The 15,227-nt window shown below is 38.8% G+C and overlaps 1 protein-coding gene across 2 annotated transcripts in view; it reads right to left on the bottom strand.

The window, feature by feature from the left end:
* The window catches only part of LOC120026430 (LIM/homeobox protein LMX-1.2-like), a 75,865-nt gene extending 62,613 nt beyond the window's left edge, over positions 1-13,252 (bottom strand). Inside the window, exons 1-3 of one of the 2 annotated variants that reach the window (XM_038971289.1) lie at positions 13,114-13,180; positions 12,916-12,918; positions 12,444-12,630 (exon numbers count right to left, since the gene is read on the bottom strand). In XM_038971289.1, the coding sequence (XP_038827217.1) occupies positions 12,444-12,630; positions 12,916-12,918; positions 13,114-13,180 (257 nt within the window). Of the gene's footprint in view, positions 1-12,443; positions 12,631-12,915; positions 12,919-13,113 lie in introns of both variants that reach the window. The other variant, XM_038971288.1, reaches the window with a different exon arrangement.
* Between the last annotated feature and the right edge of the window lie 1,975 nt (positions 13,253-15,227).

Raw genomic sequence — 15,227 nt, 5'->3', positions numbered from 1 at the left:
GTCGGCCTACATTTTTTTTCTCCAAGTCTCTTTGCTATTTAAACACGGCTCATGTCCATTCCATACTTTTGGCCCCTAATGCTCAACACGCAAAACTAATCGTGCAATGATATGGTATTAATACAGCACAGAGGAAATGATCAAATACAACAACACAGGAGCAAACTCCTTCCTTTCATCCTTCAAGTACACCGTATCAACCTGAAGAGAGAAAGAGGGAGATCTAGAATTTAAAAGCAATATTAGCAAAGCCAGGATAAAATTTTTTTTAAAGAGTCTAACTGAAAAGAAAACAGACAGAACTGGCAACCACTGACTTTTTAAAACTGGAAATATGAAAAAGGCCCCGACACCAAACGATGAAAAGATACTTCAGGGAATTTTGCCAAATCAATACTCTTGGCAGAGCTGGTTGTTGAAGTGCACCGGGGGGGATATAATTATCATGCTCATTTGGCCAAGGAGGGTTTTGTTGGTTCGGGGGTGGGCGTAATTATAGAGCCCCATCCCATTCTGAACTGTTCTTTCCACCATTTTCCTCCGTGCTTGACACAAATAAGGGGATTAGGAGCCCGGTCTTCCGTTGGCCCTCCGTTGAGGACAAAGCGGACGGGAGCTTAGTGTCACAGTTAGTGATAAAATTACAGATCAGTGTCAGTCAGCCGCTACAGAAACATGGGGTAACCTAATCTCATTAGAAGATGAAGAGGGGGTATATGAAAAAGTGGGAAGGTGGGGGCAGGGGTTAGGGGCTATCAGTGATAGCTCAGAGTAGTCTCACATCTCTTATGGGTTAACATGTTACCCAGTCTCTCTCACATCTATTATGGGTTAACATGTTACCCAGTCTCTTTCACATCTTTTATGGGTTAACATGTTACCCAGTCTCTTTCACATCTCTTATGGGTTAACATGTTACCCAGTCTCTTTCACATCTCTTATGGGTTAACATGTAACTCAAGTGGCTTCACTTTGCTTGTATGGTGATAGTGGATTGTCATTAATCATGAAAAATGTTATGACACTCATAGTTACGTGTTTATGCCACCCGTAGTTACGTGGCCTTGGGCAAGGAGCAGTCCCTCTACTCAAATACTCTCGTGGGGGGGGGGGGTGCTCTGTCAGGTTGCGCCCGCGTCTCCACACGCTGGTAGAATGTGGCGTCTGGGTGCGAGAGCTGGGCTCTCGGTACACAGCGCCGCCACGGCAGCACTTGCCACAGTGGTGACAGCCACTCCTCGCACCCCGGTGGAAGAAGAGGTGGGTACGCTGTATTTGGAGAAGCATTCCACTACGGGGGAAGGGAAGATAACGTACAGGAAGTGGAGGAGGCTAGCTCCCTGACTCCATTCCACGTGTGTGTTCGAAAAAGGGCCATCCCGAGAGAACATGAACATCTTACAGAACCGTCACGTTGCCTGAATGATATTGGGGGGGGGGGGGGATCAAAGTCATTTTACTCATATTTGCCTGTGAGTAAGAGTGACTTACAGAGGTAGGAGCTTTGTGCGCCATCGTCTGTCTTCACATGAATCGGGGGTTGCTTCCCTGCTCAATATTTCTACAGAAGACATCTCACTACCCAGTCAAGATTGTGAAATTGAATAAAATAATGAACAGTGGACTCTTGAATATCTTGTGTGCATTTAAGCTGAGCGTCAGGTACTTGTTGATTGACTCTGTGGTCACTAAAGATCCCATGGCACGTATGGTAAGAGTAGGGGTGTTAACCCCGGTGTCCAGGCTAGATTCCCAATCTGATCCCCATCATGGCCACCTGATCATCCCCGGCTTTCAGTTGGTTCATTCATGCCCTCTTCCCCCCCCCCCCCATGTAACTCTTCACCAGGTTGTTGCTGTAGAAGAGAATGTGTTCTCGGTCAACTTACCTGGTAAAATATATTTAAAAAATTTATAATAAAATAATTGGCACAATATTACATGGGAGCCTTCATACTGTATCTGTGACACCGCGTTCCTTTTCTCGTTAGAGAGATGGATCGCTCTTGCTGACAGGGTCAGGAATGGGCTATTCAAACTATAGTATTAACACATAAACAGTCACATTGAGGTTGTCAGGCCTTTAGGGAGGAAGAGGCGGTGTTGTTTCTAGCGTCAAATGACTTCCAGGGGTTCAGGCCTGGACCTTTTGTTTTAAGTGCTCTGTGACGGACAATTTTGAGAAAAGCGCAAAAAGGTTCATTATGAATTAGTTTCGTACTGTAATAAAACGTCAAAGAAAAGCGGTTTCTGAAACTGATTCTCAGTCATTATTCTGGAAACATCTGGCATCGTATTTTGGATGAATCTTACTAGTAATTTTGGAGTGCCCTTAAAAAAAACAATTGGAGACCAGGCAACGATTTGTCAACAAAATTGTACCTTGCACACTAAAATAAAGAAAAATGCATGTATCCTGTTAACTCAACAAAAAAGAACGAGGATAATCTTGTCACCAACAATATGGCGTCCAAAACAACTGAGTATTTTGGTACAGAAGCAGAAAAAACAGCTCAATAAAGATAGAAGAGTGAAAAGTATGCACATTATGGAATGATAGATAATTGCATCACCACACTTGGATGGTAGGACTGAGAAGGATGTGTTGATATGAAACTAGATACTTCCTTACTGAGCACGCCCATGCTAAAGCAACGCTAAACACACTGCTGAGCCAGAGGCCAGGCAAGCTGAAGCAATATCGTGTCAATATTGTACAAGCTGCTAACTTGGGCTATTTTCTTCTGAATATATATATATACATACACATACACATACACATACACACACACACACACACACACACACACACACACACACACACACACACACACACACACACACACACACACACACACACATATTAAAACGATAACTTTTTATTCAAATCACTCTGTGTAATTCTTTGATTTAACAGCTAAATGCTCTCCACTTGCTCTTTCTGAAATAACCTCCCATAGACTGACGTGCAAATACCTCAGGGCTTTCTGTGTTTGCTAATAATCCAGGACAACTGGCCAAAAAGAACAGGAGACGCTCTAATCTCTTCACGTAGAGAGAACATCCCTGAAAAGCTCCACATAACCATAGAACTCAACAGTCCCTAAGAAAGGGCCTGTATTGGTTGATGGACCATAGTTAAAAGCCTACCACGCTCATATACAGTAGGTGTATAAATATTGTTTCTCTCCCTGTGGGTGGATAAGACATGGGGGGGTAGGGGCAAGGATAGTGTAGTCTTAGAAACATGCAGGCAGGTCCAAAAAATCTTCTTAGTCAGCATTTTATAAACCGGGGTCCTGAGCTCTAGTTAATTAAAAAACAACATTTAAAAAGAAGGATTCGCTAATGGCCACTGACCAAAAAAAGTCCCCATCAGCACAACAAAGAACATCATCACCCACGAGGGATGTGTGTGTACAGGACTGAACAACTGTGTTCGCTTGCTCTTTTCAGCATCGACCACTCAAGACACGCTGAGGGTTTACTAAAAACCGAACATGCCCTGTCAGATCTGCATGATTTGAAATGAGTGACGAATATGGCATTTATTTTCAGACAAAACTGCTAAAAAAAAATATCTCAAAACTCTTCCTCATTATTAATTAAAGTTTTTTTCATTTACTGTTCAAGAAGGAGGGTTTCTCTGTTGTCTCTGTAAACTGAGAAATATTTTCTGAGCAGAAGTAATATAAACATAGCTAAAAGAGAGTCCGTTGGGTTCGAGCCCTGACCCAACGGACGAAGCGCCCCTAGAATTCCATCGCCAGGGAACAATCGTCCGGAGCTACAGTTTTTCCATGTCAGGATCGCCCACAACTAGAAAATGCAGTGCCTTCCCTAAGAATTCACACCCCTTGGCTTTTTACACATTTTGCTCTGTTACAGCCTGAATTTACAATAGATAAAATTGAGATTTGTTTTCTCTGGCCTACACACGATACCCCATAATGTCAAAGTGGAATTATATTTTTAGAAAATTGTACTAATTCATTAAAAATAAAAATCCAAAATGTCTTGAGTCAATAAGTATTCATCCCCTTGTTATGGCACGCCTAAATAAGTTCAGGAGTAAACTTTGCTTAACAAGTCAAATAATAAGTTGCATGGACTCACTGTGTGCAATAACAGAGTTTAAAATCATTTTTTAATGACTACCTCATCTCTGTACCCCACACATAAAATGATCTGTAACGTCCCTCCGTCAAGCAGAGAATTTCAAACACAGATTCAACCACAAAGAACAGGGATGTTTTCCAATGCCTCACAAAGAAGGGCACCTATTGGTAGATGGGTAAAAAATAAATAAAAGCACACATTGAATATCCCTTTGAGTTATTAATTACACTTTGGATGGCGTATCAATACAACCAGTCATTACAAAGATACAGGCGTCCTTCCTAACTCAGTTGCCGGAGAGGAAGGAAACCGTTCAGGGATTTCACCATGAGGCCAATGGTGACTTTAAAACAGTTACAGAGTTTAATGGCTGTGATAGGAGAAAACTGAGGATGGATCAACAACATTATAGTTACTCTAAAATACTAACCTATCTGACAGAGTTAAAAGAATGAAGCTTGTACAGAATAAAAAATATTTTAAAACCTGTATCCTGTTTACAACAAGGTACTAAAGTAAAACTGCTAAAAACGTGGCAAAGCAATGAACTTTATGTCCTGAATACAAAGCGTTATGTTTGGGGCAAATCCAACATAACACATCACTGATGGGTACCTCTTCATATTTTCAAGGATGGAGGTGGCTGCTTCATGTTATGGGTATGCTTGTCATCGGCAAGGGACTGGGGAGTTTCTTTTATGATAAAAAGAAACAGAATAGAGCTAAGCAAAGGCAAATTCCTAGAGGAAAACTTGGTTCAGTTTGCTTTCCAATAGACACTGGGAGACAAATGTACCTTTCAGCAGGACAATAAATTAAAACAAGGCCAAATATACACTGGAGTTGCTTACCAAGATGACATTGAATGATCCTTAGTGGTCTAGTTACAGTTTTGACTTAAATCGTCTTGAAAATCTATGGCAAGACTAGAGTCTAGCAATGATCAACAACCAACTTGACAGAGATTGAAGAATTTATTAAATAATAATGTGCAAATATTGTACAAACCAAGTGTGCAAAGCTCTTAGAGACTTACCCAGAAAGACTCACAGCTGTAATCGCTGCCAAAGGTGATTCTAACATGTGTTTGAGTCAGGGGTTTTGAATACTCATCTAATCAAGATATATAAGTGTTTTATTTTTATTTATTTTTTACAAATGCTATAGACTTTTCTTCCACTTTGACATTACAGAATATATTGGGTAGATCATTAACAACAAAAAATGACAATCAAATCCATTTTAATCTCACTTTCTAACAACAAGGGGTGTGAATACTTTCTGAAGGCACTGTACATGGAGGTACAGTCTTTCTGGGTAAAATGTTTAGTGGGAAACCATCCAACATTTACAGAAAATGATTTAATCCATTGAGATGCACCTCCACTATTATTCTCAACCAACGATCTGCTTTTGTGTTCTGGAAAGATGGTGACCAAAAATACTGATATTGAATGTATTTCCCAGAGGATTATTCTGCTTTCTTCCTTTGTTCTGAAAACAAATAAATGACTCTCAAAGTCACACACACACACACACACACACGGAATTCCTCTCCAAATTTCACGCAAAGCCCGCTGCATAGTCGCCTGTTGCCAGGGAGACATCCTAAACCCCAATTGGCTGGAGCCCACATGTTAGCCTTGGTGAGGTTTGGAGCAGCTCTGTGTTATTCTATGGTGAAATGACATCACTGTCTACTCTCCCCCAAACCCAGCACACAGTCTCATCTCATGCAAAAATATAAACATTTATTGACATTTTCTCATAAGATACAAATCAAATATGTGGCCCTGTGTGGCTAGGTAGGTAAAGCATGGCATTTCCAACGCCAAAGGCCACGGGTTTGATCGCCGCTGGGGCCACCCATACGTAAAATGTATGCACAAAAACAATTGTTTGCTAAATACCATATATTATTTGTATTATTGTTATATTGAATAAGATGCAGGTATTGCGTCAAAGTTTCAATCCATGCAAATCATTCTGTTGCCAGGGGGTACAACTTCCCACAAAATGTCACAGAAAACATAATCCCCAGAGGTGAAATAATGTTACGAAACACATTTTCAAAAGTAGCCTGTTGACAAACATTATCCGGGTATAAAGTCCAGAAAATAAGTATATTTCGACACATAATAGCATTGCAATTAGCCTAGAAGTGCAACAGCTGCAGAACTAGTTTAACGAGTAGACCCAACTGTGTGTAGAAAACTGCTCCAGTATTTAGGCAGCTACTAAATGTTCCATTTGACACAACTTGTAAAGAAGCTCACAGTGTGGTCGAGAAATAGCATAGTGGCATTAATCAGAAATCATTTGGCGGCTCAAAATGAACACACACAAAAAAAATCATGAAGTAAAATGTTCGAAAAACAAAAAGCCACTTGTGAATTAAAACCATTTACAGAGTGGATGGAGGTGTCAACATAGCCAAAGCGGGAACATAAAATTCCTATAAAGTTTTATTTAGGGTTTTATTTAACATTAGGATGATAACATCCCAATTCAGATGTTTTTGATAAATATTTATATTTTTTACAACAAAAAATAGTGTTCTCCTAACATTCACTAAAATGTTGTAAACAACATCTGTTACAACCACCACAGAACGTTCCCCAAACGTTCTCGTTAGGTTTCCAGGTCATTTAATAACACAATGCACCAGTTATATTTTTCCAGCAAACCAAAATAAATTATCTGAAAAGTTCCCAGAACATTCGTTAGGTCGCGGAAAATGTTGTCATAACACAAAAAAACTGTCCATTCATAGTGAATAATATAGAATGTTTGTGTAAAACATTCACCTGATGTTGCAAGAACGTTCCTGTAAGACATTTAATTTGTTCTTTAAAGGTTCCCCGAATGTTTCCACAACCTAAAGAAATAATCTAGTGGGAACATTGTGGGGAAATCACAAAATATATGTTCCCAAAACACAAACAACTGTCCAGTTGTGTGGATGATTCTACAATGTTTCTATTGGGTACAAAAAAACTTTCACCTGATGTTACAAGTGTTCCCATAACACATTTTGTCTGTTCTTTAAAAAGGTTCCCAGAATGTTTGATTAGGTTGTGGTAACATTGTGGGGACATGACAATTGGCATATTTGGAACATTCTTTTGATGTTGCTAGATTGTTAAAAAGAAAATAACTTTGTTGACTTCTTTAAAAGGTTCCAAGAACATGTAATTAGGTTTTGGGAACAGCGTGGGTACATTACAAGAGATTAATTCCCAAAACATGATCAGTTGTGATGGCATTCATACAATGTTTACGTTCAGTTGCACAGGACATCTGTATTGTACAGTCTTCATTAACACTCTGCTCAACCATGGGATAGCTGTGGCCTTGTGGGTTTTCAGCCCGAACATGGTCAATCAGGACACAGAATACAATTTCTGAGTTATTAAAAATGTGGCCATTCTCTTTATATGCTGTGATTTTGAAATACAGAAAAGGTCAAGAAGTTTTCTTATTTAGTTTGAAGGTTCTGAATCTGTATTTTAAAAAACATGAATACGACAGGAATACAAGCTATTTAAAGGAATCTCTATCCAACTAATATCCCATTTCTTAAGACTTTCAACACATGATGAAGAAAGAAAACTATAAAATAGTGTTACAAGTACACAGCATATGAAGAGGATGGGAACATTTTAATAACTCAGAAATTGTGTCCTGATTGACCATATTTGGCTGAAAACCCACAGGGCCACAGCTATCCCCTGTTGGCGCAGAGGGTTAATGATCTGACTGTAGAGCTGAAGATTGCAGGTTCAATCCCACATATTCTTTAACCATGTTTCCTTTGAAGAAAAAATAAATGAAATTAAAGCGCAGATATAATCTACTAAAAGAAATTATGGCTTTATTTCATCCAGATGTATAAATCCGGTCAGAAATACAGAATTTAGACTCAGAAAAAAATGTAACATTGTGTAAAAATTTACTTTTTTAAAAGCCCCCGATATAATTCCTAATTTGAGATGCTTGATACGGGCCCCTTGGCTTATTTTTCATGATCTGAAAAGCAAAAATGACCCTAGATAAGCACTCATAGTTTTGGATACCTTGTAAATATGGTCCAGAAGTACGCAGTATATAAAGAGGTTGGGTGAACTTATGGTGAATAACCCAGTTACCAGGATTTCCCTGAGTGGGGCGGCAGGTTGAGCGTTGGGCCAGTAACCGAAAGGTTGCTAGATTGAATCCCCGAACTGACAAGGTATACATCTGTCGCTCTGCCCCTGAACAAGACAGTTAACCCACTGCTCCTAGGCCATCACTGTAAATAAGTGTTCTTAACTGACTTGCCTAGTTAAATAAAGGTCAAATAAAAAAAGTTAGTTATGTCTAAGGAAGGATGGAATTCCTGATTGACCATAAAGAAGAAGACTTAAGAGAGCCTCTGGGAACGTTCTTGCAACATCAGATTAATGTTTTTTTGCATCCTAAAAGAAACATTGTAGAATCATCCAAGCAACTGGGCAGTTTTTTGTGTTTTTGGAACATATGTTTTGTGATTTCCCCACAATATTCCCACCCGACTGTTCCCACAACCTAATGAAACATTCTGAGAACCTTTATAGAACATATTAAATGTATCCAGGGAATGTTCTTGTAACATCAGGTGAATGTTTTTTTTTTTTACACTCTAAAATAAAACAATTCGCACAACTGGACAGTTGTGATTTGGGAACATATCTTTTGTGATGTTCACCTAATGTTCTCACCAGACTGTTCCCACAACCTAATGAAACATTCTGGGCACCTTTAAAGAACAGGTGAAATGTGTTCTAGGAACATTCTTGCAAAATCAGGCAAATATTTTATGCAAATATTCTATAATCATCATCACAACTGGAAAGTTTTTTGTGTTATGAGAACATTTGCCGAGACCTAACGAATGTTCTTGGAACTTTCACAGAACCACATTTTAGTTTGCTGGGGAGGGATGGAAATATTAGGATTTACAGTAGCCTACAGATAATTACAGTGCACCGTGTGTTTTCTGCTTCCTTCTCTGCAGCGACCTGTCAGGGCTGCCGGCTTTGCCTTAGGTCTGACTAATGTGTTTTAAATGAGTGCCATAAAAAGTCAGAATGAGTGTGAACGACATCTCTAAGTAACCCATCATTGTGACTAAATACTATTTTGTAGTAGGCGAGAGAATTGATAAGTGTATTTCTCGTCGTGTGTTTGAGTGAGGCTGCGCGTACTATGACAAGGCTGTGTGAGCGTTAAAAGGTGTGTCTTGAAATAGAGAGGCTTAACAAAGGGTTAAACATGCAGAGGCATTGGACTGGCCCCCAGGAGCACAGCTAGCATGCCTGACCAGTGACAGGCACTGCTTTAAGCTGCTCTAGACTACCACAAAGGAAAATACTGGATAAAACAACATAAATACATACTATAATGTTATTACAATCCATCATCCAATTTGTTTTTGTTTCAATACCCACATAAACAAGTCAAAAAAATATATAATGTTTTACATCAACATGTGGAGAAAAAATATATACTTAAAAGCAACAATTGGCATAACACAAAGCTATTCTGATAAATATTTCTAAATTCTTGTTATGAGCAATTTGAATGTTTTGGAAGTTAAGTTTAAAATTCTGTAATTATTTATTGTAATGATTACATTTACATTTAGACATGTAATCTATTCAAACTACTTCTAGTAGAAAATAATCCCAGAAGAAAACTAATGGAAACATTCAAATATCATGTTTTCAATGTGGGCCTATTAGTATACTGGTCTACATTAAAACGTGTGAATCACCTTAAATCCTAAATTGAGACTTACAGGGCTACAAAAGAAAGTCGGGTTAACTTTTTTGCCAATAATGAGGATTTTGAGTTTGAAGAGAGGCCTACAAAGCATTTCATTATGGTTTGGGCACCAAGCCCAAATATTAACTTTAAAAAAAATCTGATTTAGTTTTGACTGATTGTGACCTAAGCGGTCTGTTTGCATTACCCCAGAATGAAACTACAAATATTCACAGCAGCGACACAGGCTGAATGTGGACTCAAGGCACTATCTTTCAGCTGATCAACAACATCCTCATAGGAGCAAATGTAGGAACGCAATGACATAATTCTAGGAGAAAAGCCTACCCAAAACGCAAATATGACACAATAATATAACAGCAGGTCATAAAAAAAAAAAAATCACGTGGATAAAAAAAATATATAGTACATCCAAATAAATCTCATGACCTTTTGATTTGCACACTCATATTCTTGGCAAGCTTCCCACTAACACGTTTAAAATACCTCCCCCATATACCTCAATGACTTACGTCATCAAAACACTAGCAATAGCTTCTAGTAACGTTAGTACTCCACTCTTGACCACTCTTGACCTGGATCTGTGCGTTTCTCAGGTGAAGGAATTCCGAGCTGCGGCTATGAAAATTCCCATTGTTCCTACAAACTGCTTGCCATCATGTCGGGGGAAGGTTGCTGAATGGCAGACAGACACAGGCAATGGATGTCGCCCATTGTTCCTTGCCAGACTTCTAGCAGGGAGCGATAATGTCGCAGTGATTGAAGTAGCAATGTTTAAAGCCCTTGGACAAAGAGCCCTTAAAACTTCCTGACAGGCATGAAGAGCAACAGTGCAGTGAGCTGAGAACGAGAAACACCCCACGGTCTACACACTGCCCAAACTGTCTGCACACGGCCCCCACATATAGTAACTGCTAACCCCACCAGAGGCAGCCCCTCAGAACTACACATGATTTATACTTGCTAATATCATTATGTATATCTGCTAATGTCACGATTTATATCTGCTAATATCACGATTTATATCTTCTAATATCACAACTGTGTGTTTTCCCATGGCGATCAAAGTAAGGCACACACACATTGAACACATTGTCAGGTCCTCATTTTTTCTGATTTGTTTCGTTTTGATAATTTCTACCATTCTGTCACCTCATAACTATTGAGACCATGCCACTAGACCATGTAACGTACAACTAAATGTTAAATCCCAATAGTTTGATACACAGAGACAACCGCACCAGCACCACAACACCCCACATAACCTACAAAATGATAAAACTAGGTTATAACTGCACAAAGGTTATAGCATGGTAATAGCAAGAGGTTGTAATTATTATAATATAGTAATAATTGTTATAATAGTTATAGCCTAATACTTGTATTTTATTGTCTGTAATAATAAAAGGTGTTGTCAGCTTGATAAAATATTACTGACAATGACAGATTATTATCTGATTATTATTATTAGATTATTAATGACAGTATTATCCCTCTTATTGTTGGTTTAATAATCATAGAATTCGTTCTGAAAAGTACAAAAGATAATTACTCAACAGCGAGTATAGAAATGGTCAGTTCTATCCTTGGGACGTCCCTTCCCTAAACCTAACCACTAACCATTACCTAACCATTTTAAAATGTCTACTTCAATGGGGTAGGGACGTCCCAAGGATCCCGAATAGCACGGACCATATAGAAACGTTATATTGCAAAGATCATCGTATATACATTTCTAAAACACACCATTTTTTTTTTCAATAATTGATGCAGTGATTATGGGTTATTGATCTTATATCAGACAAATTTTTCCCCGTATAGTTTACCAAGGTTTATAGACATAGAACCCCCACGTCAAAACAGCTTTGGCTACATTTCAAAACTGTCTGAATATATTTCATGACCACAATTTTATTTAACTTTCATTTCTACATACACTGTGAAAAATCTTTACCTTAAGATTTTGACTTCAATGACAATACCACAAAACCAAAAATAGCTATGTGACATTTCCCAGTCACGAAAACCAAATACGAAGACATTTTTTAAAAAGATTTAGAAGGCCTTCAAATAATAACGCACGACTTCAATATGAAACAGAATGTATCGTTAACTGAAGACTAAATTAGGTATATTTTATTGTTACAATTACACACAAATGTGTTTTAAATAATCGTTAACATTATTATATTAGTTCTCTGGCAAATAGGCCTAAACCTAGATTAGTTTCCACGGCAATTCGAAGAATTATGAAGTAGGTATATAGGCCCAAACATAGCACAATTAACAAACTCTATGATAATTTACAAAAACATAGCTACATAGCGAATGGAACACAAACATGAGTAAGAGATTGTATAAGATAAAAATCCCCACTATGTATTTGATACAAAATGCGAAAAGAAAGAGTTCCGCCAATATGGAGCGCGCTAAAGGCAAACGAGTTTGGTGTTATAGCCCACTCTTTTTGTCGACCATGGTCCAATTACCAATGAAAATAGAAAGATATATGTGCTTACTGTTGGTAGTCAATTTTGCAGTAGAGTTTCCTATCTCTGAAGTAGCAAGTTGTGGTAAGCGGCTGTTGACACACCGCGCACTGCAAACACTCCTCGTGCCACGACGATTCGTTGACCCGCATCAGAAATCGGTCGGATATAGGCCGCTGACATCCCTCGCAGACGGCCTGATGATGGCATTCAGCACCTGGGTGATAAACGAACATTTGAATTTATGGACCTTTTCAGATTCACATACATAATGTCAAGGATTTTCTACTCAATTAAAAAAGTTGTCATGTTAGGGGAGATAAAAACAATATTAGTAGGCGTAGCTTTGTTGCACAAACTTACTAAATTACTCACAAATATAATGCATAAGCAACAGTTAAACCTGCCACTAGTTAAACCTGCCACTAACATCGATGTCAGGAGAATAGTTAGGGTAAAGTTATTGTTGGGTTTGCATACATCATTTGAATAGGCCATATACAATCTGAATGTCTATAATGCTTCTTATTTGTAGCTTATTGCTACAGGTGCATGCCAAGTGTTCTGTAAAGCCCTGCCGTCACAGGCTGGCATATGAGACGAAGAGGAGAATGAATCCATTAAATCCCCCAGATATTATATGATATCTTTACTTTTGAATATTGAGAGATAATATGGGCCCGTCCGTCCGTAAACTCACCGATCATAACGCCCAAAGTGGCCGCTCCCGTTCTAAAATGATCTTCGATTTTAATACCGTCCAGCATCTTTGAACAGGCAGAATGATTCCTTGCCGAGAAGCGTCTCTCCAATGATTCGAGACCTGTTGCAATTTCCATAACAATGTATGGTCACAGACAGTGTGGTCTTTTCCACCCCAGACCCCTCCTTGTTGCACACTGAACTGCTTTGCAGAGGCAAACCCAGAGGGAAAGAGTAGTTAATAGACACGACTTGGGATTTTCTACTTTTACTGCGCGGTGATAAATAGCCTATTGGTGTTTGTTCAATGAAAAACGTTTTAAGTTTACAGACTAAATCGTGACATAGCGAAGGAACACATTTGTCAAGAACGGTTTAAGGTTGTCACCTGCTCAATTTAGAGTGGTTTAGCGTGTCCCTATATCGTGCGGGATGGAAACACATATATTAGCGTCGACGCAAAGCGTTGAGTTTCTGGTGAATTCTCCGACTCCCAAATAACAATATTGCCGAGGAAATAAAGTAATAAGCAAGTGCTGTAAATCCAGAGACGTCGAGTGGAGAGGGTCGTTCCAAAGTGAGCTTTAAAGTTAATGTGCCATGCCGAGTGAATAGTCTCTTGAAGAGGGCGAAACCGAGATTGAGGCAACTGGAGAGAAGCCCTCCCCTTGCCCTCCCAGTACCACTTTTTCTGCACTATTCTGCTGCTGCGGGATGCTATTGGTGCGCACTGTTTGTGTGTTCAGTGCCATGGAACTGAATCGTTCCGCCTCCAAAAGAGAATCAGAGAGAGAACCCTTGAAGTTAAATGGAACACAAGGCTACGTGTCTGTGGTGTTTTCAAGCTAAGTATGTAGGCTAAGTATAGGACCAAAACAAACATGCACTTCAATGCATGATGTATAGCTACGCTTTTAGAAAAAAAAGGGTGCTATCTAGAACCTAAAAGGGTTATTCAGCTGTCCCCATAGGAGAACCCTTTGAAGAACCTTTTTTGTTCAGGTAAAACCCTTTTGGTTCCAAATGGGTTATATTTCAGGTAGAACCCTACCTGGAACCAACAAGGGCTCTACCTGGAACCAAAAAGGGTTGTCCTATGGGGACAGCCGAACCCTTTCGGAACTCTTTTTTTCTAAGAGTGTAGGCCTATAGGAATTATGAATAAGTTGTGACATTTGCTTTTATTCAACAGATGTTGGTGCTGTGAGGGCATTATCCAGCTGTGGCCCATTTGGAAATACTATAGGAATATGGTTAGTCATTTTAGTTGTTGTTGAAATTTCGTTTATTATAATTGTTATTATTATTAATGGTATTATTATTGTCATTATTATTATTTTTATCACTTCATTACTATACTATAAGTGCTGTTAGGCTATATCCCACATTGAGGATGATGTGGTCAATACTTTACAAAATTCTGCAATTATTCATCATTATTATTTTATGCAAGCCATCATTTTACCACACTTGCATTATCTATTGCAAAGCATCAAGCCCGCCGACTTCCCACAACCGACGCACCTGGCGATTGGTCCCGATAACAACAAAGGCCTTCACCAATTGGAAGTCACCGGCGGAGGAGAGCCCTCATAAGTGGTAGTAGGTGGTGGTGGAGGCCCCTCTCGCGCTATATGAAATGGCATATCTACATGATTAATAAACCCACAGATAAAACGGGAGATTTAAGAAATGAAATGCTTTCCGTTCATCACTTCTTTATTCCACTGAATCATATCGTCTCTAAAAATGTAATATTCATAAGTTGTCTCCTTTGTCCTTAAAACGCACTAAAATTCATTTCACAGATATCAATCTATAGGCTATCTATGACAATAGAAGAGGGATTGTATAGGCTATTTCGTAGGCCTATATTTTCTTGTATGAATTCATTAAATCAACCTGCGCGCCAATGGATTGAAAAGCGTTTTGTAGGAATAAAGCCGCAGACAGATAATTTGGTCGCTATAATATTGGCATTAACTTAACACGAATCAATCAACCGAGACTAAATAATTAAGTTAATTTGGTGTGTTTTTTTCCCATAAAAATTGTATTTATTGCCATAGGTCCGTTTTTAGGCTACTTTTTTTTGCATTTGTCAAGAGTGAA

The sequence above is a fragment of the Salvelinus namaycush genome, chromosome 31, assembly GCF_016432855.1.
Source record: "Salvelinus namaycush isolate Seneca chromosome 31, SaNama_1.0, whole genome shotgun sequence".
Taxonomy (NCBI): Eukaryota; Metazoa; Chordata; class Actinopteri; order Salmoniformes; family Salmonidae; genus Salvelinus; species Salvelinus namaycush.
This window is presented reverse-complemented; position numbering and strand designations above follow the sequence as displayed.